Here is a 24,570-nt window from a genome sequence, read left to right on the forward strand (position 1 = left end):
TGCATTTAGAAATTGTGTGTAAAAAGAATATACTATTGAAGTATTCTATTGTGATTATAATGTTCACACATGAAATGTTATCACACACAGTGAATTTTTATATATTTTGTATGAATATTCTAGTCAAAAAGTGTAATTTTATTTTTAACATATAACTCCAAAAGTTTTCTTTGGTTTATATGTCATACCTTGATTCTCAAAAAATAGGATACATTACACCTTGAATAGTTTAGACTTATTTTAATGAAAATCTCAACAAACAAAACACTAACCTTGTGGAGAGGAATTCCCCTTCAGGTTGGTGGAATAGTTCCTTGGAAAAACCTTAAAGAAATTGTTGCCAGAGATATTATATGAATAACTAATCCAAAGCAGAGACAACTGGTGGTTGATGGTGGCACACTTTATTCATCTGCATTTCATCCTCCCCTTTGTTTTGAACGTCTTTTTTTAGAGGCAGGATTCTTGTGAATGCCACAGGAACAAGTAGAGCAGGACAGACCTGAACCACAATCCAGCACAGTGTTCAGATGTGATCTAGCTGCTTTCAAGTTGGAAGCCAACTTTGAAGGAAATGAAAGAGATTATGTTTCTATCACCAGGAGCTAAAGACATGCACATTTTTTTGTGGATTTAAATTGAGCTGGTATTGGGACATTGGCCCCTATATACCAGCACAGGCTTCAAACTAAATAGATCAGCTAGTATGCAAGAGCACACATTACCTATCAGTCTGAACTGAGGCGCATTATTAGACCATTCATAAGACATAAAATGTATTTAACTATTTATAAGGTTCTACGTTCAAAATGTTGTTTCAAATAATTAATCATCATATTTTTCTCATCATAGGCCAACTACAAAAACGCTCATGATATACCTCCTCAAAGGCACGTTTCCACAACATAGTCATTTATTAAACCAATTTTATTATCCTACTTGTACATCCTTGTATGTATCGCTATTATATGCAGTGAGTTCAAACGGACAGCAGATGGCAGTAGCGTCACAGAACCTTTGACAAACACACGTGAAGAAGTGCTGCGCGTGTTCACTTACTTATACGCGGTTTATCTTCATGACTTTGGTCATAAAATTGCTATGTATAAAACGGGTAAAAACGCATGCAAATGAATAAATAAATTAGAAATCGATTGATTAACGAGGCAGCCACACAGCAAGAAAGACCTGGGTTTGAGTCCTGCCTGAGCAAACGTGTGGACACAGGGATCACTTTGTATTCTCAGGTGAGGAAGTCATTGTGAATAGTTGGACCATCACCTGCTCAGGATGTCTCCATGTAGGTTGAACAGGCTTCCTCTCCATGGAAAGGAAATTGCCCCCCGAAAACGTATCCTTAATAAAACCATCTCATGCCGCATCTCACTCCACAGGAGAGACGTCTGGTGACATCTTGCGGTCGCTTCTGGTACTACGTTATCAAGTCCTGTATGTTGTGACGTCAGTTGGATGACGTCACAAACGACTCTCCAATTACGAATTTACGAATTCCTTCATTCCGAAGTTGTCACATTCCACAAGTCAGCCTCCCCATTTAATTATCTCATATAAATAACATATATATTCTCTTAACACACTTGCCAAAAACAACTGTAAGTATTCAAAACTGTGTAATGATAATATTAGTCAACAACAAAAATAAAATGAGCCATTGAAGGTTTATTACTACGGTCCTGCTGTTGATGACAGTCGTGAAATAAAAGGCTCCATCACATCAAGAGGAAGTGTTCTGCCTCCAAAGTCATTGACCTCCACCTCGTCCTCCTTCTCTGGTCTCTGGCTTATTTCAAGCCTCACAGACGTGACTCTCTAATTGTTTCTCTCAGCGTTATCATCCTCCTCCGGGAGCAGCAACACTTTTAAAGAGAGTTACAACCATGAGGATTCCATTTACATCCTTAAAGTTAGCTGAAAAAGAAACTCTTCCTGCATTACATTGAAAGGTTTTGGTTTAATTTCTGATCAATTCCGAGGACCACATTAGAGATATTTTGAAGATAGTTCATTCTAGAAAGCAGGGAAGGAATGAATGCAAACAGGACATGTCAAAGCGCTGTTCTTTCCACAACATGCATCATAAACATAATGAGGTGAAAAACATGTTTGTTTTTTTTATCATACACGGTTTTACACCAAACTGGTCTGAGTTTCAGATGTTAAGACCATACTGTACATGTTCATGAACACAAAATAAAAGGCGAGTTTCAGTCAAACAGACGTCAAGAATATTCATACATTACAGCAACATTGAAAACGAATGACAAAGCTGCTCTCCAGAACCCATTCCTGTTCAATAGTAGCTGAAGTTGTGTTACTTTTTTCACTTCAGTCAGCACTGGAGAAAATGAAAGATGAAGCTGACATAGGGGTCATTGCGTTCCAACAATAACGTGACTGACAGAACCCAAAAATGAACCAAGAATATTCCTGTGCTGGGTGGGGCCGTACAGTTTTAGTACCTTATCAGTTCATCCAAAAATGACCAGCTGCACAAGTGGATCTCTTCATGTCACAGTTAACTAATATTTTTTAAATATGTCATTGTGGCACTTGAGTCCCAGGGGAACACACACAGTGGCAATAAATAATCAATTTTCTATATTACAGGGCGTTTGGGGGGAAACAAAGAATTCACTTTCTCCACTTCAAGACACAGTTGTCTCAGTGAGGACGTACGATTGGTGGCTGGATGACTTTTTCCTCCTAAAATGCCGCAAAATAATAAGTATTAAAATTACATTCTGATCATATTTAGTGTTAATATTCCAAATACAAACCTCAACATGTAAAAGACAAACACAGCTACGATGGTGAGAAGGATGGCAATGATCACCCCGGTGAGAATCATCCAGCCGTCGGTCGACTCTGAGGGCAGCAGAACAATCATAAACATCAACATAATCATAATGTATGTGAGGCATATTGATGGGTATTTGAATTTGCTCACCGTCAGAACCCTCCAGGGTGATGATGTACAACTGTGATCCATGTTTGTTACGGGCCACACAGCAGTGGTGACCCTTTCTGTCTGTGGTGATGTTCGTGCTACTGAGGGACTTCTGCACTGTCGCAGCAGAAGTGGTGGCTGCATAATTAGAAGAGGTGGCAGGGGGGAGACAGGCTGCATCCTGGTACCAAGTGAACCAGCGGACAGGCGGGTTAGCATCACTGCTGCAGGTCAGCGTGACAGGATGTCCCTCAGCTGGCCGTTCAGAGGAGGTGATGGTGATGATGGTCTTCCGAGGAGGATCTGCTCATTTAAGAGGCAGTAAGTAATTTTCCTCATTATTAACTGACTGGGATCATTGAAAAACTCAAAATGCATTATGCTAAAGAAATTAAAGTATATTAATGTGTCCTTCAAATAACAATTTTCTCCTTGCAGACATTCTGTTTTTCATTTATATATTTTTTTTAAGTCGTGGGGAGGAGGGGCAGATCACATACAATAGATCACATACTTACATTGAACATTGATATCCAGTGGAGCCGAGTTCCTCAAGCTTTCTCCAGTCTGCATTTGACAATAGTAACGGCCTGAATCTGCCTCGGAAACTTGACTGATGTCCCACGTCTGACCACTGGAAGTAGCAGTGTCCTTGTACCATTTGAAGAGGGTCTCAGGTGAAGCGGTTGGACTACAGCAGGACAGTCGCAACGTGTGACCTTCAGTGATGTCACTCGAGGGACTTGCGGCAGCTGCAACTCCAATCGGGGAGTCTGCAGAGAAAAGTAGAAGTTGATGTTGGCGCCCCTGGAAGAGGAAATGAGGATTAAATAAAGTCAAAAGAAGGAAGTAATTGTCATATGAGCTAATGAAGGGGAGGAGAAGAGATTAAAAAATAAAGACATGGATAATATGACCAAAAAAAAAATCTTTCATTGACATCTGTCAGCTAGTTGTGGAGTGTAAGGACATTTGTTGTTATTATCATTAGGTTCTGTGGTCTGTTTGTTAACAGAATAACACCAAAATTATTTAATGAAACGCTGAGTTCAGTGATGCTGTACGAAACCGGACAATTTGACCTAATGAAACACAACATACATCCGAAACACTGTAATATAACGAGGAGTCAAAATGTGAATTTACCAACGTTTTCTCATACATTCCCTGCAGCTCATCTTCTTTGCGTCTCCTTAGAGTGTGTGCTATGGCAACTCTGTGACGCTACTGCCATCTGCTGTCTGATTCAATTTATTGTGTGGAGCAATAGTATTGGGTAAGAAAAAGTCACAAAGTGGATTGAGACTCCGGGCTACTATAAATCCAAAATCAGGTCTGGAGCCAGCCAAAGACAGAGAAAAACCTTTTGTATCTTCTGTACCATATAATTTTATGAATATATCTACCTGCCACAAGGAGCTGGACTCCTCTCTGCTCTGGCATCTTCTGAGTCGTGTGATTTGTGATGATGTAAAACACATATGTTCCAGTGTCCGACTGCCTCAGGTCTGAAATCCTGAGCGAGCAGTTCTCCGATCCAGGATCTCCCAGGTACTGCACCCTGTTGTGGTAGGATGGATGTGGAAATATTCCATCGCTGTGAAACACATAGCTGAGGTGGACAGGAACACTCAGTCAGCTCCAACTTTAGGATTGAGATTGTTCTAAGAGCAGGTAGTGTCACAATACCTCTCTGTAATGCAGCGGCTGTGCTCCAGACACCACATCACTGACGAAACGGCAGTCTGCGTAATTTCTTCATCCTTGTGAAAGAACATGGTGTTCACCACTTACAAGAAGTTTATACCGACTTGTTGAAAGCGCTGACAGAATAAGGAGCTCAAAGCACATAATACCCCAGTTAGTTAGTATGAAATTGACATTTACTTTGGAGAGAAAACTGCTATTTTCTGAGTAGAAATTGTGTCTTTTTGTCGGACACCTCCATGGGTGAATCTCTGTTATATGAAGCACTTTTGTTGTTGCAGTACTTGACCCGAAAACAATATGGCTATACAAGGTCCTTATTTAGGTTTTTGTGCTAATTGTGTTTTGTGTTAACATGTCTGTCCAAACTGCACCATGCTACTAACCATGGAGCACACTGGCTCTCACTTAAACCTAGTTAAACACACCTTATGTAAGTCAGTGCTTCAGCCCTGCGTGCTACTTAATACACACAAACATGGGATAATAAAGGCTACCTTATTTTATCTTATCTTATCTTAAAATTGGCCGCACTCCTGGTTGTGGTCAGATTTTACTTGAGCATTGCGACTGTGACTGGGTTAAATTGATCTTTTTCCTTCAGCCTAACAAGAGGTAAGATTATAACTTAAGTGTGTCAAGCAAGTCCATCAACTAAGGAAGTTTCATGTGAGTGGCTTTGCAGTTTTTGTCCACTTCCTGCAAGTGCAGAGTGAGAAACCACTAATTACGGTCATTTTTCACTTCTCTTAACAAATGTACTTCCTGTTTCTTACTGCTGTCTTATTTCTTTTTATGACTTATATGTTTAGTTGCTGAGCAAACAACTGTCAACAAGAAACTGAGAATCACAGAAGTGTAATGTGTGGTGAGTTGGCTTCATTCTAACAAAAACATGTCCGGAACGTTTAGTGACTTTATTGGCAGAATTAACATTATCCATGTGTGTAACCTGGTTGGAGCCGCATGTCCGGCTGCTACTGACCCACATATAACTGTTGAGTTGGCAGGTTTTACAAGAGAGTTCGAGCTCTTGTGCGGGAATGCAGCTGAATGCAGATGGGCTCCAACAATGGCTTCTTTATTGAGTGAGACATGTGAGGGGGACTCACCTGGCCGGGCTCATTGGAGCTGCGGGGGTAGTCATAGGAACAAGGCAGAACCACAGAAGAACCAGTGATGGCACATACGGGTTTGGAGGGGAGATGAACCAACCAATCACCCGCAAGAGTACCTGAAATGTTTTCACAGAAGATACGGTTATTTCAATAGATTTGGCCTTTCTATTTTTCTTCACATTATTGACGACTCGATGTTGTCTACACAACGATATCAGATGCACCACAACAGTGACAATAAAGCAGTTCCAACAGCCGGTGAAGCCAGCGAATGTTGCACAATCAGTATAAATCTCCTTCTCCATCGTACCTACCTCTCAGAGAGAGAGTGAGCAGCAGCCAGAGGCTTTGCTCCATCCCTCCAAATGTGTTCTGTTGTTTCGGCGCCGTCTCCTTTTCACCCGTCACACTCACTTTTGGGCTTCTTTTGTTTCAGCTGGGTCCAACTTCCTGTTTAAGTCTGTCAAGAAGGAACCGCTGATGAAAGTTTGTTTTCTGTCTGTTTAAGATAGGAGTCAATACTTCTGTTTTGGGAAACCGTTGGAATGGATTCAGGCCTAAAAGTAGGTCTGGGCAAAAGACAATTGTTTTTTTGTTTTTTGCATTATTATGTATAATATTATCTATTAACAATTTGTCAGAAAAATACAAGAAATGCATTGCATTTACATGGCAAAAGACAGTTGTTAATCAACATTGTGTATTCACAATGAACACTGTACTTCTTCACTTAATAATCACACACACACACACACACACATATATATATATATATATATATATATATATATACATTTTTTTAGGATGAACTTGCGTACCAACATGTTCCTTTAACGTTAGTCAGACTGCAATAACGTTCGCCTGCTGTGACTCGCTTGGTTATGACTATGCCATCCTAATATACCGGATCGCCACAGTGGCACCGTGTGTTCACCTGCTCAGGTGCGCGTGGTCGCCTTGTTCTCCCTCCTGTCCACTCGGACCAATCGTAAACGTCGTGTGACGTCAAAGACCCCCTAACCACTCGTCCGCGCAGTAGACCGCAGAAGTCTCACGCGGACGGACAGGACGTTGGAGTAACTCGCGAAAAGTCCTTCCTTTTACTATTTTTAAAATGTTTGTGGACTATTATATAAAAGGTGGGCGCCGCTCGTTTGGTTTAAGAGAGGTTTGTCGCTGATAACGCCGCCATCTTGCGTCCCAGCACCGAGGTCAGTAACCTGTGACAGAGGACCTGATGGAAAAGCTGCGATTTAACCAAATTGCCCATTAAAATTCACGAAAAACGACTCTATTCTTCGGTATTACAGATTTAAATTGACAGTAATTCACAGCTTTAACTGCTAATAGGGAGGGGTGCTTACACCTGCTACAAGTGGATTCAGGTGAGTCTCAACAACTTTGTTTTTAACCTCTTTTTTCATTGTAGTCGTTGGTTAAAATATATCTAGTCTAGTCTAGTCTTTCAACTAACAAGCGTAGCCGACAGGGTCATCTGTTAAATTAAGTTTTGGGCATGTACAAGTTATATTGATCATCAGCTTGGACAAGATTAAATATTAATATGTTGTTATTCCATTTCTTGAGCTTCCCAGTGTTACATCCTCATTGTGACAACATGACTTTTCATCTTAAACCTTATTAAAAGTTGCTGTGCAATCTGGCAGATTACTGTTGGAGTTTGGGCCGCCACCTTCAAGGATCCGTCCCGTGACGGAAGGACGCTTCTAAGCCTTTCATTGTGAGCCCCAGTCTTCCCTCACTCTGCACAGATGTATGCTGAGAAAGTGGTGAAGGAGGGGAAGATGGGTGAGTGCACGTGTACGTATCATTCTCCAATAAATGCTTTCTCAACACACACCCTCATACACCACTGAGTCAAATGCTGTGCTTGGCAGTGCATGTGTGACCAGAGTTGAGACCACTGAACGGTTAACTATTAACTAGTGAAGTTTATAGATTTCTGTCTGAACACTTAACTCATCTAACATATTAACGTCATCACAATTCCTACAAATTTGGTAACTGATGAGGAGTATGATGTTTTTCCCCGTCTGTCAAACCACAGAGAAAAAGGTGTGGCTGAAGAATGCACCACATCGCAGTAGCCGGTATGATAAGTTCATTTAGTTACTCCTGATGTGTAGTCATTCATTACATTGTAATACAGATATTTCATAAAGAAACATGCCTATGGTTAAATACAGCAAATGAATGAAGTGGAGAAAAAAAATCTAGGAACAGAACAATGTAAATGTTCAAAATGAACGTAGTTGAATGTGATATATCACAACACAGAATTGTATCTTAATCAACCTTTTTATATCAACAATATCTCCTTCTTATTTTCAAGCTTATCTTTATTTGTCACATTAACCTGGAAACTGGTGCTTTAAGGTGAGGATTGTGGGGTTTTCAGCTGTAGAACATGATGCTTCCTCACCAACTTAAACATACATGATGTCCACTTGTTACAGATAAACTTGTGATTTATTTATTCAATCTATTTATTATTACTGATTGTGTAGGAGGAAACTACAGTACACTGACTGTGTATGAATATAAATATATAAGCAATTATTGTGTTATGCATATACTAGATAAAAAAATATGGTTCAGTAGAGCTCTGCACTGATTGATAAGTGACATCTTTTGACTTTTGTTTTGGGCAGAGAACCCATGGCTGATGGCCACATTGAACTGAAAAACTGACTGTTTTTGTTCTGTGTTGGCATCATGGATTCTGGACTCAAAGACTGGTTGAGGTCATTGCGACATTGATTGGTTAATAAGTACAGTAAAATGCAATCATTTTGTAAAGTTTGTTTTATTTTGAAGTGCTTCCACTGTGACAGACATAGGACCGTTTTGTATTTTTTGTGGAAGGATGCGGTGATGCTGCAACCGGAACATAATCGGTTGACACTGTATATCGATAAGTGTATCCACTGCTGTGCTGTAACTGCTTCACACCTGTCTAACATGCTCTGAGTCATGCAACTCTCAACGGTATGTTGAAATAGTGACTATGTTAAGGCTTAACTTTTTAGGCGAAAAGAGAAGAGTGCCGCAGAATAAATGCTTACCTCAATTAGAAAAGAGTTTCTCTTCAGCTCCAAATTCGATGCAGTGTACTCCTCACATTCACGACCAGGAATGTGGATCTTAAAGGTCTTGTGCTTCTGTGTCTCGGTCAAGTACTGAGACGTTTGTGTAAAGTTCCTTCAGGCTGAAAACGTGAGTCCGCCCAAATGAGATGAATCAGTGTGTGGTGGTCTTTGGTGTGTGTGTGTGTGTGTGTGTGTGTAATTACAGACGTGCTGGCAGTCTGGCAGGAGTGGCACATATGATGTGGTTTATCATGTGCGTGTAAGATTGGGTGGGGCCTCATCTATTTATAGGAAGTTTCTTTGCTGTTTTTCCCGGGCCTGGCTTATGTAGGACAATACATGCAGGGACAAGAAGGGAAGCACCATGACTTAGGTGCTGTTTGTTTGAATTTAAACACCATGACAACTGCTACCAGTGTGATTCATTTCCTCTGCTCCCTGTGTGTGTGAGAGGAAGAGAGGAGTCCACTCTGTTTTATGATGCCGTCGCTTGTTTCTTTGTTCAATATAGACCTGGTGGGTTGAAACCATCGAGCTAGATGAACCTCTCATTACCCCAACAGAAGCAAGGAATGGTTTCCAGCAGTTCTATGTTGGTCTTCAAATCCACTTGTTTGGATGAACCTGTGGAGATATTATGGCAGAGGTTTTTTCATGTGTACAGCACTAAAGAGAGTTCAGATCAGTGAACAGATGTCAATGTAAAGTTCTCCTTACACACTAGAGTAGATCCTTCCATTATTTTTGAACAGTCAAGTTTGAAATGTTCACTGATTCAAACCATGGCTGCGTGGTTTCTGCAATGACCATATTTGTAGATTACAAAGTATATTAAAGTATAATTCATGTACAATTCTGACTTCCAAAATTAAAGCTACATATATAACATTCATCACATGCATCCAGGTGTTTAGTTTGGTGGGCATGTACAGTACTTTCATTAGAGGTAAACTGTAATGCATGGGAATTGAAAATACTTTTTGTACAGCTCAAGCGGAGCATATATCAGTATAAGTCACTATATACTTATATATTCAAAGGTTTGTGTCCTGTGGTATTTAACAGACGTATGACAGAAAACGTTGACGCTCAGTGTAGAGGAGTCCTGTGAGTCATGCTCTTGACACATGCGTGTTTGTGATGTGTGTGCACAGTTGTCTTCCCAATTAAAGTTTCTGTTCTTTTTTTGGAGCAGCATCAGCATTCTGGTCTCATTTTGAGCTTCAGTGGAACGGAATTGAAGAAACCGTTTTCTTTAAAATGAGCCCTTTATTGAGGTGTTAGATTCAATGTCAGCTGGTGCAAAATATTACTGATTCTTTGACTTAAAAAAAAAAACCTCACTATCTGTGTTAAACAATGGTTTGTGAGAGTGTATGTTTGCTGTGTTGACTGTAGCCAACAACATGCAAGATAGCAATATATATGAAGGTTTTCTTTCACACTGCTGCAGTCTTCCAGGTCACATGACCACAGGAAGAGGTTGACCACTGACTGCAACCAAAAGTGTTTTATAACATTACTACTGTGCACTGAAAGCTGAAAGACCAATTAACTGATGCTTATTGTTGTCAAAAATTTAAATTAAACTTTTAGTGCAGACTACATTCGGTACAGGTATTTTTGAGTTCTTGAGTGTCAGACAGAGAAATATTCTGCTGTGTGTTCTACAAGTCCTTTTCCCAGAAATAACAAGTCAGTTGAGAGGAATTCCGATCATGGACACACAGACGAGGCAGACATGAGGAGTTATGATCACAATGCAGTGCTTGTTGTGCGATGAGGAAGCTAATGTTGGCTCAGAGACATTTGGGAGTAGGAAACCCTGTGTTATGTTAGCTGTACCTCATTGTTATTGGTTGGATTACAATATCATTCAGCGGACGGGATGGCAATGGGTGAACTCGGGATGTGATTGATTGATTGAAAAATGAAAAATGAAAATAAAATTGTTGTTTTGGCTACAACAAAAAGGCAATTCGCTGATTTAGAATTGTAGTTCTTTGATGAGATAGTTGTGAACACACCATTGCCGAACAGACGGTGAGAAAGTAGGAGGAAAACGGAAGAAGGAAGGAAATGAAGGATTGCTACAGTGAAAGTTCAAACACATGTATCTTCAGCAGTTTCCTGGTGTGTAATAAAGGGAATAAAATTTCCTCCAAAATGAACTTCTATTTATTGTATATAATGAATTTGTCCCTATGAGCCAAAGAGTGAGAGGAGCAGTTCACATTACTTGGCAGGCCGCTTGAGTGGGGAGTGATGAGAGGCACGCATTTTTCTTCCTCAGCAATTGACATAGAAGTCAGTGTGAAAATGAATCCCATTAATAACAGGTGATGTGATGCAAATTATTTCCCTCAAAAGTAGCTTGATATGTTTAGACTTTTTCAGTAGTTGCCGTCGGGTTGGTTGTAAATACAGGCCATGACATAGATACAGTATGATTGATATCGATATATCCATGTCTCAAACAGAAAGACTAACATGCCTTCATTTGAACAGATAGCGAGGAATACAATAGCTGCATGTGCTGCAGTCATGGCACTGTACCACGGCAGGGTTGTCCGTGCCTGGTGGAGACACAAAGGACTTTAGACTATTGATCCTCGCATGGTTTGTACTGCAGTCATGGCAGGGAACAATCTGTTATACCACTCTACATTGGGACAATTATGTGCACACCAACTGAAGCACTCTCTCTCTACTCTCTAGGTTGTTTTGTTTATCACACATTATCGTACAAATCTACTGTGTGGTTTTGTGTCCAGGGAGCAAGGGGATCTCGCTTACCTGTGTGCTGACCCCGTGTCGGTTGATTGTGGTGACTGTGATTCTGATGACTTTGGGAGCCATCGGAGCAGCAGTCTGGGCCGTAGGTCAGAACACCTTTCATTTACTAGCACCCACAATCGCTCCATTTATTCATCAACAATGACCATAAAGACTGTTGCTTTAATTCATTTAACCTGTGTAATGTATGCAATATTCTTCTTCAGTTACATACTGTACAACAGAACAAGACACTGGACACTATGATGGTAAGTTGAGAGAGTTAAGATACTTTAATATTAGTTGCGACATCCATCCAACAAAAACAAATCACTATTATATTTGATCACAAAAAGATATAGAAGTCCATCCCTCACATTTACACCTTGATAACTACTGAGTACAGTAGATCAAATGTTATTAAGTGTCCTCTCCAATCGCCTTTGTAGCCCATTCTTTAAATGGTGAAGAGACTTTATGGACACCCTGTATAATGATGATATTTTTTCCATGTAGTCCAGGTCAATTCTGCTGACCAGCACCTCAGAGTCTTTGACGCCACCCAGAAGAGGTGGCGCCAGGTGTGTTCCTCCTCAGCCAACGAGCTGCTCGCCAGTATCAGCTGTGAAGAAGTCGGATTTGTCAGGTGACAAACGTACTTGTTTTTTATTTTATAAGTCACTTGATTCCATGGTACTGTATAGTTAAATGTAAAGGTTTGGACTGAAATACTTTTCTTAATATTTTGGCTGTGTTGTTATTTATTTTGCATTTCATTGTCTGAAGCTATTCCAGCTACTTTGGCTTGGGTATAAACTCTAAACAACAATTCACTGTTAACTCAGTGAAGTAAATAAAAGTACTCCTTGTGTTGCAGTGTAGTGAACTACTCCGTCGCCTCAGTGCCTGAAGCCGGTGGAGACAGTGGCGAGTTCTTCTGTGTCAAAACCGAGGAGCTCAGCTACAACAAGAAAATGAAAGACACTTTGTATCCATGGTAACTAACACCTGTCAGTCTGATCTTACAGCTGTCTAACCTTTTCGAAGCTCCGCCTCCCCACAGCTCTACCTGCTTGTTTTGTTTGCTCTTTTGACTGCTTGCCACTGATAACACTGACTGGTCATTGAAATTCAGTTAAAAACTGAGTGTCTTTGTTTCAGCGACTGTGAGAGCAGAGAAGTTCTCAAGCTCCTGTGTCAAGGTGAGCAGTCACATGGTTGTTTTCTTCTCTTCAGATCGGCTGCACAGATGAACCAACGTTCAATATAAAGTTAAAATAATAGTTCATTTACTTGTTTTTTAATCATGAGTCTTGTTTGCTCCAGAAACCTGGTGAAATTCTTAATTTAAACCTCTGTCCTGGCAGACTGTGGCAGACGAAGCTTTGCTGCTGACCGTATTGTCGGCGGTGTTGATGCTCGGCAGGGCAGTTGGCCTTGGCAGGTCAGTTTACAGTATGACGGAGTTCACCAGTGTGGAGGATCCATCATCTCCAACCGCTGGATCGTCTCTGCTGCTCACTGCTTCCCTGAGTGAGTCAAAGCTGCAGCTGCATGAAATCAACCGAGACACTTATTTTGTTGTGAAAAATATAATATAAGTGTAACAAAGGTGTGCGCACAAAGCAGACACACTTTATTTCCTCACGTCAGGCGGTACCGCTTTGTCAGTCGCTGGCGGGTGCTGCTGGGATCCATCCACAACAAACCAGTCAACGCCAACGTGGCTGAGGTGAAGACCATCGTTTACCACAGCAGCTACCTGCCATTTGTGGACGCCAATATTGACGACAACAGCAGAGACATCGCTGTGCTGGCGCTCACGCAACCACTCATCTTCACTGGTAGGATGGCGACACCATGCTTAACCTGATGATAGACCAAGAAGATGAAGAGGCACAGAAGAGACAGGGACTGAATCATCATTGTCATTAGAGCTCAGAAGGTTTCATGTTTCCAAGAGGAGAGGATGATTTATTTATTTTTTAACTTACTTTAAACAGCTGTTTTGATTTTATCACTTCTTTTTTGCGTGATTTTATTGTAGTTTTGAGTTTCCAGACAAATCCTTATTATTCTTTGCTTGAACTTGCTTCATAAAAACAATTATTCTTTCTCTCTTCACATTTTGGAGCACATTTATTTTGTTGTGCATTTAGTTTTTCACCGACTTTTAAAGCACAACGTTAACTTTGACAGTCCATGAGCATCAATTAAGTTTTGAAGTGAGACGTTACATTAGCTGTTAGCTCTGTTAACTCTGCGGTGACAGTCTTTGGCGTCGTGGGTCCAACATGGATCACTCCTTCAAAGGTTCTGTCATGATAGTGTGTGTTCAAATTAGAGACGCATCAGGTAAAAAAACAGCAGGAAGTTGCACATGTGAGTGTGTGGGAGGAGGAGTGCCACGCACCACAGCAGCGGTGCTTTGACTGAGGGACAGATCAGCGCATCAACACACTGTAGCTCGGCAGTATAATGTATAGAAAGAATGTCAGTGAATCCATGTGATCTCCTCACCTTGGTTGCTTGTCAACATGTTCTGTTTAATGTCATCATATCGCCCACCTCTATCTCTGGACAAAAGGTGAAATTGGATCATTTTCCCGCGACACACCTGACCGTCTCTCATGGCACACTAGTGTGCCACGGCACCCCAATTGAAAAGCGCTGTAGTATGCAGTGGCAGTCTGAAGTGGGACCTTGGAATAAGGTCACTTGACTGTCAATGTTTATCGTGGTCCCTGCAAGACCCAGCTTGTGACAAAGTAAAAGATAAAAATGTTTCAACATATAGATGGAAGTCTAATGAAAAGACAAAGGATGACAGAAAGAATCAAAAAGAACCAGGGCAGAAGAGAAAAGGGAAAGAATGGATGTGAGTTATTGACATCTTGTGTAAAACATTGGTTACAAACTCAGCGTTACAAATGGTGTGTGCTTCTGGACAGAGTACATCCAGCCCGTGTGCCTGCCAGCTATCGGCCAGCGGCTGATCGACGGTCAGATGGGGACGGTCACTGGCTGGGGAAACGTGGGATATTATGGTAAGCTTTGTTAGATTCTGTTTACATGGGTCGCTGAGCTTTCAAGAAAGTGCCCTAATTTTCAGAGCTCAGTAGGTGGCGCTCTTGGTTTTAAATTGACGCCAGGTTTAATTGAACCAGTTGGTTAAGGCAAAGATTATACAGTGCCATCTAGTGGCCCTTGAAAATGAGGGTATTGATTCATGAAACTTCATGTTAAAAGGCAGTAACAACACCTACTGGCCTGTTCACCTCCAGGTCATCTGGCTGACGTCCTCCAAGAAGCAAACGTGCCGATCATCAGTGACACCGTCTGTAATGCTCCCGACTACTACGACAACCAGATCACCACCACCATGTTCTGTGCCGGCTATGAGAAGGGAGGCACTGATGCCTGCCAGGTCCGGACCCACCCCATTTGGTAGATCAACCCTCTACAGTTATATTTCAGTCATCTGCAAATGCAACTGTGTTTCAGGGGGACAGCGGTGGACCGTTTGTGGCCGAGGACTGCTTGTCCAAGACCAGTCGCTATCGTCTGTTAGGGGTCGTGAGCTGGGGCACAGGATGTGCTATGGCAAAGAAGCCTGGCGTGTACACTAGAGTGTCCCGGTTTCTCCCCTGGATATCTGCAGCCATGAGGGTGAGGTCACATGGATTTATGTCAAGGATCTGAAACACTTTCAAAGGTCATTTTAAGGGTAAAATAAATAAATAATCTCTCTTCTGCAGAATTATCAAAACTCGCCTGGGGTTCACAAATTGTCCCGGACATGAGATCCCAGCTTCATTTTTAATATGGACTAACGTCAACAGGAGGCTTGACACGTCAAGATAGAGAAGAATGTGATTCTTTTCTGGTGAGATTTTCTTCCTTTTTACTCTGATGTTATTCTACTTGGGCTCACCACCATCATTTATTTCTAGATATATTGTTATGTATGTAAAAGAAGGATTTCAAGAAGCCCTCTGAGACGATTGTTGAAGTGAAACTTGAAAAGTTTCCTCTCACGTTGCCTTTTTTCAAAACCAAAGATTACTCTTCCACAATTATCTTGCAAGTTTTATGCTTTTAAGTTAAGCAAATTTTATGCTCGCTTGCACGACACACATAGTAGGCAAGAGAAAGAAAGAAAACTTGTCCTGCTGCTCACTTGACAAAAAGGTTTCTGAATTCAGATGTTGATTTAAAAACACTATTAAATTCTGACTCAAATCTTCGTTGTCCCTTTGTCAACATGTTCTGAAAATGTCACTTTTTGAGTTATTTTTCTGCAGACAGCCAGATAGATCCATGGCAGAGGTGAAAATGAACTTGAATGTGAGGGGTTTTCTGTTTATGCCAAAGATCTTCCGTTACACTGCAATTGTTTTTCTTGCTGGGGGCTATAATGTCAACATATGGAGCTCCTACTTTGATCATGTTTGCTCATAAATAAACCAACAAACAACACTATGTCAAGCCGAACTGTCTAAGGTTGATATCCACACACAAAAATAGAACTTTGTTGTCAAATTGTTGATTGAGTAAATAAACCGACATCTTTGATCCAGAAACTTTGATGAACACTTCAATATTAATTCACCTCTCACATTATAAATTCAGTCTCATATTCAACAGTATTTTGTGATTACTTTTGTAAATAATTGCCACTTTTTTTTTAAACGCTTTTTCGTTTTGTTACATTGTGTTGCATTATTTTGCAGAATATATTGTGAAGAGTGCAATAATCATTTTGCCAACTTTTTCAAACCGCTCCAGCGAATGGACGTTAATGTTAACATGCTTATGCACAAAGTTTGAAACGTGTTGTTATTGTGCACCTGGTTTAGTCAAACATTCTTAGAACGACCGTCAATATCACAAAGATTTATGCCTGAACACTTGCTGTTTTTATGAAGTGAATGTTTCCACACCACTTGATGTATTTGTACTTATCTGACATAAATGCTGCTTTTATTTCAAAAATAAAACCTGAAAAAAAAGCTTTTTTTTTTATTTTTATTGCACAGTAAACAACTGGAACAAAGAGGAACAAAGAAATACCATTAATTAAGTAAAAAAACATTAGAACTCTGTCGTCATAAATTAATCTTAAGACATTTAAATAAACTTAAAAATAACACAACTGCACAGCAAAATGAGGATGTGCTCAGTGCGCTGGTTTTCCCACAGTGGAGTAAATGACTGAGTGGTCGTCAGGTGTTTTGGCCCTGCAGAAAGAAAAGAGAGCGAGATCATGTTGGATCATGAACAGAAAGCTGATCTGACTTCAATTCAACATCACATAATAAATCTTGTTTCATCAAGGTCAAACCCACAGAGGCTGTTGTGGGGTCCTCTGGACGTTTCTGCCTTGAGCGTATCGAGAGCTTCTGGGCTTGAAGTTCACTGTGGTGTACGTGATGTCGGCTTCATAAGAGGAGTCGTGCTGGAACGAGAGGAGAGATGTGAGTTCATCTCTGCCGGGCCGAGTCGCTCTTTGTCGTCTCTCACTCGAGTCTTCCTGTGAGGACCAGGCTCCTGAGCGCGGGGTTGGTCGGACTGTTTCTGGCCAGCAGAGGTGACGTTGGCGTAAATGTTGACATAATCGTTGCTGTGGGACTCGTCCACAGTGAAGGAGCTGGAGTTTACGTCGGTGTTGTGACGTGACTGAGGGAGAAAACCATGTTGGGTTAAATGGGAATAATTATTAAAAACAGTCGCAAAAGCTTTGTTTTGTTTTACAAAATGCAGCATTGTATACACTGTGGAGACAATAATATTTGGATGAAATTATTACTTTGAAAGTTTTTATTAACTCACTTGTGTAATTCTTTTCAATTGACAGCACTAAGAAGTACCGTAAATTCCAGACTATATCGCGCAACAAAATATTAGCCCCAGCCACTAAATTTAAGAAGGAAAATCGATCTTGTTTATACGTAAGATGCACCTGTCTGTGTGCAGTGTCTGCACCACAGACAGGTGCTTAAAAATGCCTGAGGATCACTTCTGAGGATCACGTCCAGCATCGAGACTCATGAAACAAACTCAGCAATGACCTTGAATCATGAACTCCTCACATCTTTCATTGACATTGAAGCGCTGTCTGAAGTTCTGACACCACAGCTGGTCTCAGCTGCTGCTTCTCATCTCCGGTCCTCCAGGAGATCGGCTCTGTTGGCGGAGCCGTGGACATGCGCACTTTAAGGTGAATAAAATGCTTGTGATTTCAACAGTTTGATGTGACGAGGCTCAATATTTTGACAGCATGACGCTCTTTAGCATGAAAAAATCCATATATTAGCCACGTCGTTGTATAAGATGCAGGGTTTAGCCCACAACAAAAAAGTCGCGGATTCTAGTCCGGAAATTACGATGATAGCATTAGATGCTGATGGCACTAAAACGTAACACGGGAACCACCACCAGGAGCAACTGTGAAACCACTACAAATATACATTCTGTATACGGCAGGCTTTGCCGTCAACAGTGTCAGACACAACAACAACAAATGCAAGTGCCGTGTGTCATGAGAATCAGCGAATTACCATCTAATTCAGAGAAAGTACTGGGGATAGACACCTTTTTAATCTAAACCATGATGGCACTTACGGCCAGGGCCCTTTAAGGCACTCGTGACTGGAAATCTAGGGTGTCCTGCTGAAAAAAGTCGGGCATCCAGTTTCTAAAGTTTCTCATGAGGCCCAGTCGCCCCTCTGCCTAGAAGCCTCAGTGACTCCAAACTCAAGCTTATACTTACATTGTGCTTGGTGTTGCTTCTTTGTTTATACCTACAAAACAAAGACATACTGTGTAAACAGCTCCATTCCTGAGGAAGTTATTAAACTCCCTGCACAATCATATATCGAAAATGTTTTGAAGAAGTTCTTCACAATCGGGGGACGACAGAAGCTGACGGAGGTCACACGCCCGAAGAGCACTGTTGCAGCATTTTGAACCACATGTTACAGCATGAAAGGTTTATGTCCGAATGTGACCCTGACATGGCTTCTAGTTTGGTCAAATGTCTCTGTGTGAGATATACACACATGTAGGTCTGCAGCTGAAGAGCTGAAGGTGGCACAAGATGAAGGTACAGAAGGTTGAGTCTGTAAATAAATCAGCTCGCGGTTGGGTGTGTGTGCCGAGCTGTGTCGCACATGTTTGTCGATTCCTGTTTTGTCATGTCCACTTCTTTTAACACAACGCCTGATGACAGCTACTGACACTTGTGTGTGTTGAAAAGCGATCTCATGCAAAGCCGGACTTCACGTGGTGATTATGAAATGGCTGGGATTTTTGAAATGGGTCGACTCGCTTTTTTTTTCATGCTATGACATTCATTTTTTGGGCAAAGGGGAGAAAAAAATGGTGAAAAAAATGTTTTTAAAGATTCTGGGGAAAAAAGTTTTTTTTTTTAATGGCAAAGAGTTACACGAAAACAACATGAAATAGTTTTTAAAAATGAACAACTACACAATTTTGGGGGAGCAGGAATAAAAAATATGTCAAAAAAAGTTGAGAGGGACGGAACATTTTCTGAATCGGAAAAAGTGAAGTGGTGCTTTGTTTAGGAATTTTCACCACACACAACTGTTGGTGGCCAAATGTGTGAAAAGAAGTTGAAATGGCAAAACAGGAATTGACAGCGCAACAACAGTTGGGAAATATGAGAAAGCCACAATGACCACCTAAAATTACGTTTTTAAAATGCACAGGTCAACATAAACAAATAATAAAATGGTGCACTCAGTGGTCCATTCAACTGGGCAAAATGACCCACCAGAATAAAAGAACGGTGAGGATCAGGAGGCCGACTCCGATCCCTGCCAGGATGAAGATTGTTTGCTGATCTGTGGAGGAGAGTCGTCCTGTGAGATGTTCTTGATCTGCTGAAGAAGTGACACCCACCAGAAGCTCTCAGGGACATGGACAGCCGCACCAGGGTGGAGTTCCTCTCCCCCAGATGATTTCCAGCCCGACAGAGATAGTGACCCAGGAGGGACGCCTCCTCTGAGGGCAGAGCCAACATCGGTCCTGAGCCCACCTGGACCAGAGGGACGGACTCGGGTGAGGACGTCTGCTTGTACCAGGTGTAGCGGGTTGCTGGAGGGTTGGCTTCACTCCTGCAGGTCAGATTCACTCCGCTGCCCTCCTCGACGGTGACAGGATCCACTGAGACGGTAACGTTGACTGGACTGACTGGGAGAGAAGCGGAACTTGGTTTGAACTTTAACAGGAAAGTTTGACAGGAAAACATGTAAACTCGCTTTGAACATTTCCCGTAGCACCAGGTACAATGTGCTGCCAAACCATGAATGATGATGGAGACTAGATAAGATTTCAGAAATTTAAGTTTTGAAAAACTTTGGGTTAGAAGGACAAAAAGGTTGTTCTGTGTCATGCAGGAAAGAATTCACCAGGGAACATCCAGACTGAGACTGAACATTATGTGAACAGATTGTCAAATATTAAAATGCGATTCATCACAATTAACTCATTATAAAACCTCTATAAATGGAGTCTCACCTGTAATTTAAATATTCCTGAACTTATTGGAACTGAACCAGAAGTCAGATGAGACACTCACACTTGACATCCAGATCCACGTCGGCTGAGGCCATAGTTGCTTCACCCGCTCGACTGACATTGTTCCAGGCTTGACAGTGGTACCGTCCACTGTGTCTGGGCTCCAGGACCGGGATGGTGAGACTCGGCCCGAAGCTGATCCAGTGATTGTCCTTGTACATGCTGTACCCGTCCGGACTCACAGGAGGGTTGGCGTCGCTGCTGCAGCTGAGGGTCACTGAGCTTCCCTTCACCGTGTCCTCCGTCGAGATCTTCCTCAACACCACGTTGAGCGGAGCGTCTGATGGGAGACAAAGATGTCACAGGATTTAAATGGATTTCTGTCTGTTACTATGACAGTAAATCATGTTGTGATGTAATTTTTGTTTCACTCACAGAGGACATTGAGCTCCACAGAGACAGATGTGGCTCCCTCCACGCTGGAGAGAGCGCAGTGGTACCGCCCACTGCTCTCTCTGCTGGCTCGGAAGTTTGAACCGGAGAAAGGTTTTCCATCTTTGAACCAGACTTGGCCTGATGAAGAAGGACAACCTGACCTGCAGGTCAGACTGACACGCTCCCCCTCTGTCACAGTGCTGGGCTCCAGAACCGCTGTCAAATCTGATCCCCAAAGAGATTTAAGTAAAGAATGTGAAGGCAAAATAAAGCATGATACTTACCTCTCACTGACAGCTGTGCATCATTTTGGCTGCTCCATCTACTGAGAGTGGTTGTGAAACTGAAGTAATAACTGCCTTCATCGGTGAACTGGATGTTTTTGATCTTCAGATCACAGTTGCCTCTATAATTCCCAGTATATTCATATTTGGCAGATTCATCAGGCAGAGCAACCTTCTGCCACTTGCCATTCACTAACATACGTTTGGACCATGTAACAGATTTGACTATATGACCCCAAGCATAATCGTAGGAGCATTTAATGACAATGCTGGATCCCCACAGAGCACACTGAGGTCCAAACAACACGCCCCAGCCACTGAAAACTCCTACAACAGAGCTACATGTCAGTGAAAATAAAAGAAAGAAATGTCATATTGAATTGAAGATTCTTACCTGGAGTCAATACCAGCAACAGTGGAAGCCACCTCCCTCTCATCATGTCCCACAAAGACCCAGCTGATCTGACTGTTGGTCTTCTCGCTCTGGACTGCAATTTTAACTCTCAGAAGCAGAAGTGAAGGACCAGCCCTGCTTCCTTTCACAGCACGGTTGGAGTCACACGTTCTTTCTCAGTTCATGATCAAGATTGGGGATCTCTTTTTTGTTAAATGTTTAGCTGTGCAGAGGTGTGTACTTTTCTTAGATACAGAGTGAAATACATGAGGAAAGGTACGCATAAAAATATTTGATATTTGACTGATTGATTTGGCTAAGTGGTCAGTACTGTAAAGATGAAGTACCTAAAATAAAAGTCAAGAGGAAGTTCAGAATCAGAGATGATGACAGTGTGAAAGTGTTATTCAAAATTGAGGCTGTTCTGACGGAAAGGTGAAAACACTGTGTGAGGAAGTCAACATCCCCATCTTCTGCGTGTCGAGATCACATCTTGACTTGCTTCAAAAAATCAAAAACATACATATATATTTATAATTCCATCTTCAGACCACCGTTTGACTTTCATTTATTTATGTATTTTAATTTCTTCATTTAAGGACATCCGGGATGAATAAAGGGATAGGTAATCAGTTATCTAGAAAAGCAGAAAAAAAACCCAAAGCATAAACGAGCATATTGATTTTGAATGAAAAACAGACAGGCACTTGGCTCCGCCAAGCCTCGCGTTTTCAGTCAAACCGTGACTGTTAATTATTACGCCACATTTGGACAGTATAGTGCAATGGACTTCGCTGGACGGCAGGTGGCAGCATCACACGGTAGATGACGAGCTCCGCCAACACTGCGGCAGCAATCGGTGAATACACAGTAGCGCAATATGGAAGCTGAATTCGATCGGTGAGTCGATCGTATATGTGGACTTTTGACAGACAGACAGCGATCATTCCCAATAAAATTGACAAAATAGCATACATCACAGATCAGTCAAACACATGGATATGAAGTGAATACAAAATATATTGCTATGTCAACAACCAACTCTAAACAGACCACGAAATACTCAGTGATTGTCATGTCCACCTCAATGGCAAGTCACACTGAACAAACATGTGAAGAAACCCCAACAAACATAAACATTCTCACAAGGTTAGCGCCATCCAAGGGCGTAACAGGTGCACTGCGCTACATATATGTATATACATATGGAATAATGATATTTACTTAATGTGAGAAAGTCTATTCGGGATGGCGCCAGCCTTCATACAGATGCCTTCCTGTTGTCATTGTGCAGATTCATTGCTCATTCATTGCATGACACACCATTTGAACTTCTGTGTGACAACGGTACTAACTTTGTTGGGGGAGAACGGGAGCTGTGGGAGGCATTCAACACCATGGCACCTGAATTGAAAGATGAAATGGCAAAACCTCCTTTAAGTGTAACACGCCAAGTGCGCCACACTTCGGAGGGGCTTGGGAACGGGAGGTACGGTCTGTGAAGACAGCACTAAGAGTCCCCGAGATCACTCAGCGCCTCAACCAGTCCTCTACACTGTCCTGGTTCAAGTGGAAGGCATTTTCAACTATAAACTACTTGGAGACGTCTCGACTGCCAGGACATGTCTGTGGGATGTCAGTTTGTGATTCTGACTCCTCAGTTCAGTTCGTAGATTCTCTCGATGCTGGTTACATTTCAGGTGTGCGTTCTTGAAAGAAAACCACACACACACACACGCATGAGCATTTGTCTAATGGAAGATTGAGTCCAGCAGACGCTGTGATATTGGGTAAGGTAACCTCAATTTGCCCCTGTATGTGTGGAAGACTGTGTGGGGTGAAAGAGTGAGTTATGGAAGGTAGGAACCACCTGGTATGAGGACCAAGGAGCAGTCGATGAGCCATTTAACTGCCTGATCTGATCCTGAGTTTGTGGGGGAAAGTACCTACCTTCCTCTAAGTGAAGGAATGTGAAGGATAAGGAACCTCTGGGGATCAGAGATGGTATGGAGGAATTATTTACCACAGAGACCGGATGAGCCAGTCAACCAGCAGAAGCAAGCCGATAAGAACAGTGGACCAGATTATATGTTGACAGTATCCCACAAAAAGGACATCAAAAGCCATGGACATAAAAGAGGGACCAAAGAGTGTTGTCAGTCATCTCCAGTTGACTGTGGAGAGTAGACAGACTTCGGAGCAACAAACTAGATTTCTTCATAAAGTTCCAGATCGACTGCCGGTGATGTTGATGTGGCGACGCTGGTCGTGTCCCTCCGCAGGTGCGGGCAGCTCTGCAGGATAGTGGAGTGTTTGCAGCAGCTGTGACAAAAGATGTTATACTCATGCAAATCACAGGTATCACCCCATTCTAATAACCATAACCGTACACTCAGTGGTCCATTCAACTGGACAGAGAACATCCGTATGGGGGAAATGACCCACCAGAATAAGAGAACGCTGAGGATCAGGAGGCCGACTCCGATTCTGGCCAGCTGGAAGACTGTTTGGTGACCTGTGGAGGAGAGTCACCCTGTGAGATGTGCTCGATCTGTGAAGAAGTGACACCCACCAGAAGCTCTGGCGGACATGGACAGCCGCACCAGGGTGGAGTTCCTCTCCCCCAGATGGTTTCCAGCAAGACAGAGATAGTGACTAGTCTAGAGTCTAGATGAGCTTTCAGAAATTGAAGTTTTAAAAAATTTCGGGTGAGAAGCACAAAAAGGTTGTTCTGTGTCATGCAGGAAAGAATTCACCAGGGAACATCCAGGCTGAGGCTGAACATTATGTGAACAGATTGTCAAATATTAAAATGTGATTCATCACGATTAACTCATTATAAAACCTCTATAAATGGAGTCTCACCTGTAATTTAAATATTCCTGAACTTAGTGGAACTGGACCAGAAGTCAGATGAGACACTCACACTTGACATCCAGATCCACGTTGGCTGAGGCCACAGTTGCTTCACCCGCTCGACTGACATTGTTCCAGGCTCGACAGTGGTACCGTCCTCTGTGTCTGGGCTCCAGGACCGGGATGGTGAGACTCGGTCCGGAGCTGATCCAGCGCTCGTCCTTGTACATGCTGTACCCGTCCGGACTCACAGGAGGGTTGGCGTCGCTGCTGCAGCTGAGGGTCACTGAGCTTCCCTTCACTGTGTCCTCCGTCGAGATCTTCCTCAACACCACGTTGACCGGAGTGTCTGATGGGAGACAGAGATGTCACAGGATTCAAA

General features: G+C 42.1%; 3 protein-coding genes and 1 long non-coding RNA gene across 6 annotated transcripts; 1 reads left to right on the plus strand and 3 right to left on the minus strand.

The window, feature by feature from the left end:
- Positions 1-1,796: 1,796 nt before the first annotated feature.
- Positions 1,797-9,256, minus strand: LOC128768842 (B-cell receptor CD22). Of its 2 annotated transcripts, XM_053882055.1 has the most exons (9): positions 8,880-9,256; positions 6,108-6,253; positions 5,788-5,909; positions 4,658-4,731; positions 4,375-4,580; positions 3,487-3,741; positions 2,969-3,271; positions 2,799-2,886; positions 1,797-2,724 (listed from the first exon to the last, which is right to left on the minus strand). In XM_053882055.1, exons 2-9 carry the CDS (start codon positions 6,148-6,150, stop codon positions 2,667-2,669), a joined length of 1,149 nt encoding a protein of 382 aa, XP_053738030.1. In that variant the 5' UTR covers positions 6,151-6,253; positions 8,880-9,256; the 3' UTR covers positions 1,797-2,666. The 2 variants fall into 2 exon arrangements, with proteins under 2 accessions (XP_053738030.1, XP_053738031.1); XM_053882056.1 differs by lacking the exon at positions 8,880-9,256 and having other exon boundaries at positions 6,104-6,187.
- On the plus strand, positions 6,800-16,688 carry hpn (hepsin). 2 transcript variants are annotated; one of them, XM_053882053.1, is made up of 13 exons: positions 6,800-7,178; positions 7,461-7,614; positions 11,678-11,785; positions 11,906-11,947; positions 12,195-12,324; positions 12,556-12,675; positions 12,840-12,880; positions 13,046-13,211; positions 13,332-13,522; positions 14,630-14,725; positions 14,963-15,105; positions 15,183-15,347; positions 15,437-16,688. In XM_053882053.1, the coding sequence occupies exons 2-13, from the start codon at positions 7,566-7,568 to the stop codon at positions 15,479-15,481; spliced, it is 1,296 nt and encodes a 431-aa protein (XP_053738028.1). In that variant the 5' UTR covers positions 6,800-7,178; positions 7,461-7,565; the 3' UTR covers positions 15,482-16,688. The 2 variants fall into 2 exon arrangements, with proteins under 2 accessions (XP_053738028.1, XP_053738029.1); XM_053882054.1 differs by having other exon boundaries at positions 7,461-7,602.
- A 59-nt stretch (positions 16,689-16,747) lies between these two features.
- On the minus strand, positions 16,748-21,824 carry LOC128768838 (B-cell receptor CD22-like). Its single transcript, XM_053882051.1, has 10 exons — positions 21,333-21,824; positions 20,939-21,265; positions 20,655-20,879; positions 20,281-20,559; positions 19,602-19,892; positions 19,474-19,543; positions 18,451-18,481; positions 17,202-17,357; positions 17,027-17,136; positions 16,748-16,918 (listed from the first exon to the last, which is right to left on the minus strand). The coding sequence occupies exons 1-10, from the start codon at positions 21,376-21,378 to the stop codon at positions 16,858-16,860; spliced, it is 1,596 nt and encodes a 531-aa protein (XP_053738026.1). The 5' UTR covers positions 21,379-21,824; the 3' UTR covers positions 16,748-16,857.
- A 118-nt stretch (positions 21,825-21,942) lies between these two features.
- Positions 21,943-24,415, minus strand: LOC128768858 (uncharacterized). The gene is made up of 3 exons (XR_008416290.1): positions 24,259-24,415; positions 23,778-23,847; positions 21,943-23,654 (listed from the first exon to the last, which is right to left on the minus strand). It is a non-coding gene; the product is annotated as an uncharacterized LOC128768858 (long non-coding RNA).
- Positions 24,416-24,570: the final 155 nt, after the last annotated feature.

This window comes from Synchiropus splendidus, chromosome 12 (genome assembly GCF_027744825.2).
Source record: "Synchiropus splendidus isolate RoL2022-P1 chromosome 12, RoL_Sspl_1.0, whole genome shotgun sequence".
NCBI classification, from domain to species: Eukaryota; Metazoa; Chordata; class Actinopteri; order Syngnathiformes; family Callionymidae; genus Synchiropus; species Synchiropus splendidus.

Excerpts from the sequence above, each read along its gene's own strand:
- LOC128768842 (XM_053882055.1), bottom strand. The coding sequence starts at position 6,150 with ATGGAGCAAAGCCTCTGGCTGCTGCTCACTCTCTCTCTGAGAG. Across the intron at positions 3,272-3,486 it reads ACTGGATATCAATGTTCAAT|ATCCTCCTCGGAAGACCATC; the intron begins GTAAGTATGTGA and ends TTAAATGAGCAG. Across the intron at positions 2,887-2,968 it reads CACCCTGGAGGGTTCTGACG|AGTCGACCGACGGCTGGATG; the intron begins GTGAGCAAATTC and ends TGCTGCCCTCAG.
- hpn (XM_053882053.1), top strand. The coding sequence starts at position 7,566 with ATGTATGCTGAGAAAGTGGTGAAGGAGGGGAAGATGGGTGAGTGCACG. Across the intron at positions 12,676-12,839 it reads AAAGACACTTTGTATCCATG|CGACTGTGAGAGCAGAGAAG; the intron begins GTAACTAACACC and ends TCTTTGTTTCAG. Across the intron at positions 15,106-15,182 it reads GAGGCACTGATGCCTGCCAG|GGGGACAGCGGTGGACCGTT; the intron begins GTCCGGACCCAC and ends ACTGTGTTTCAG.
- LOC128768838 (XM_053882051.1), bottom strand. The coding sequence starts at position 21,378 with ATGATGAGAGGGAGGTGGCTTCCACTGTTGCTGGTATTGACTCCAG. Across the intron at positions 17,358-18,450 it reads GAAGCAACACCAAGCACAAT|TCACGTCACAACACCGACGT; the intron begins GTAAGTATAAGC and ends TTTCTCCCTCAG. Across the intron at positions 16,919-17,026 it reads AGGACCCCACAACAGCCTCT|GGCCAAAACACCTGACGACC; the intron begins GTGGGTTTGACC and ends TTCTTTCTGCAG.